This window comes from Penaeus monodon, chromosome 19 (assembly GCF_015228065.2).
Source record: "Penaeus monodon isolate SGIC_2016 chromosome 19, NSTDA_Pmon_1, whole genome shotgun sequence".
Taxonomy (NCBI): Eukaryota; Metazoa; Arthropoda; class Malacostraca; order Decapoda; family Penaeidae; genus Penaeus; species Penaeus monodon.
The window spans coordinates 25,694,615-25,695,257 of NC_051404.1; the positions used below are offsets into that span (position 1 = coordinate 25,694,615).

Here is a 643-nt window from a genome sequence, read left to right on the forward strand (position 1 = left end):
TTCATACATGCCACGAATATTGCCACAGTCAGCAGAGAGCTGGATACTCTCACAAAGGCTGATCCAGTAGTCATTTGCGCAGCGCCGAACGATCCGTTGGGCGTCGTTCCTGGCCTTCCTGAGTGCAGCGAGTGACTTCACAGAAGGCTCCCTCTTGTGGTTAATGAGGGCAGCTCTCTTGGCCTCAATTGCTGGCTCTAGTTCAGCAATGCCGGCTTCGAACCAATCCGGGTTCTGCCTCTCTCTCTTGCCGAAGGTGTCCATTGCAGAGTTGTAGATGAAATCATGGATGTGACTCCACCTCTCTTCAGTGTTGCCACCAGGGCAGTTTTTGAGGGCATCCTCAATGGAATTGGTGAAGCGCTCGCACAGGTCTGGGATTGCCGTCTTGCTGGTGTTAATGCGGGGACGACCTTCCTGCTTAGATTGGTGGATCCGTTTGGGTTGGAGACGGATTTCACTGCCGACCATGGAGTGGTCAGTGTCGCAGTCAGCACTGTGATAGCTGCATGTGGTGAGAACACAGTTCAGTGATGGTCTCCGAGTGATGACGAGATCCAGCTGGTGCCAGTGGCGAGATCTGGGATGCCGCCAGGACACTCGGCGATGCGGCTTGGTGGCAAAGAACGTGTTGGTTATGCAT

At 54.1% G+C, this 643-nt stretch overlaps 1 protein-coding gene across 1 annotated transcript in view; it reads right to left on the reverse strand.

Annotated features, from left to right (window-relative positions):
• The window catches only part of LOC119585364, a 2,175-nt gene that overhangs the window by 981 nt on the left and 551 nt on the right, over positions 1 to 643 (reverse strand). The window contains exon 2 of the mRNA XM_037934035.1: positions 8 to 612. Coding sequence (XP_037789963.1) covers positions 8 to 612 — 605 coding nt within the window. The remainder of the gene's footprint in view (positions 1 to 7; positions 613 to 643) is intronic.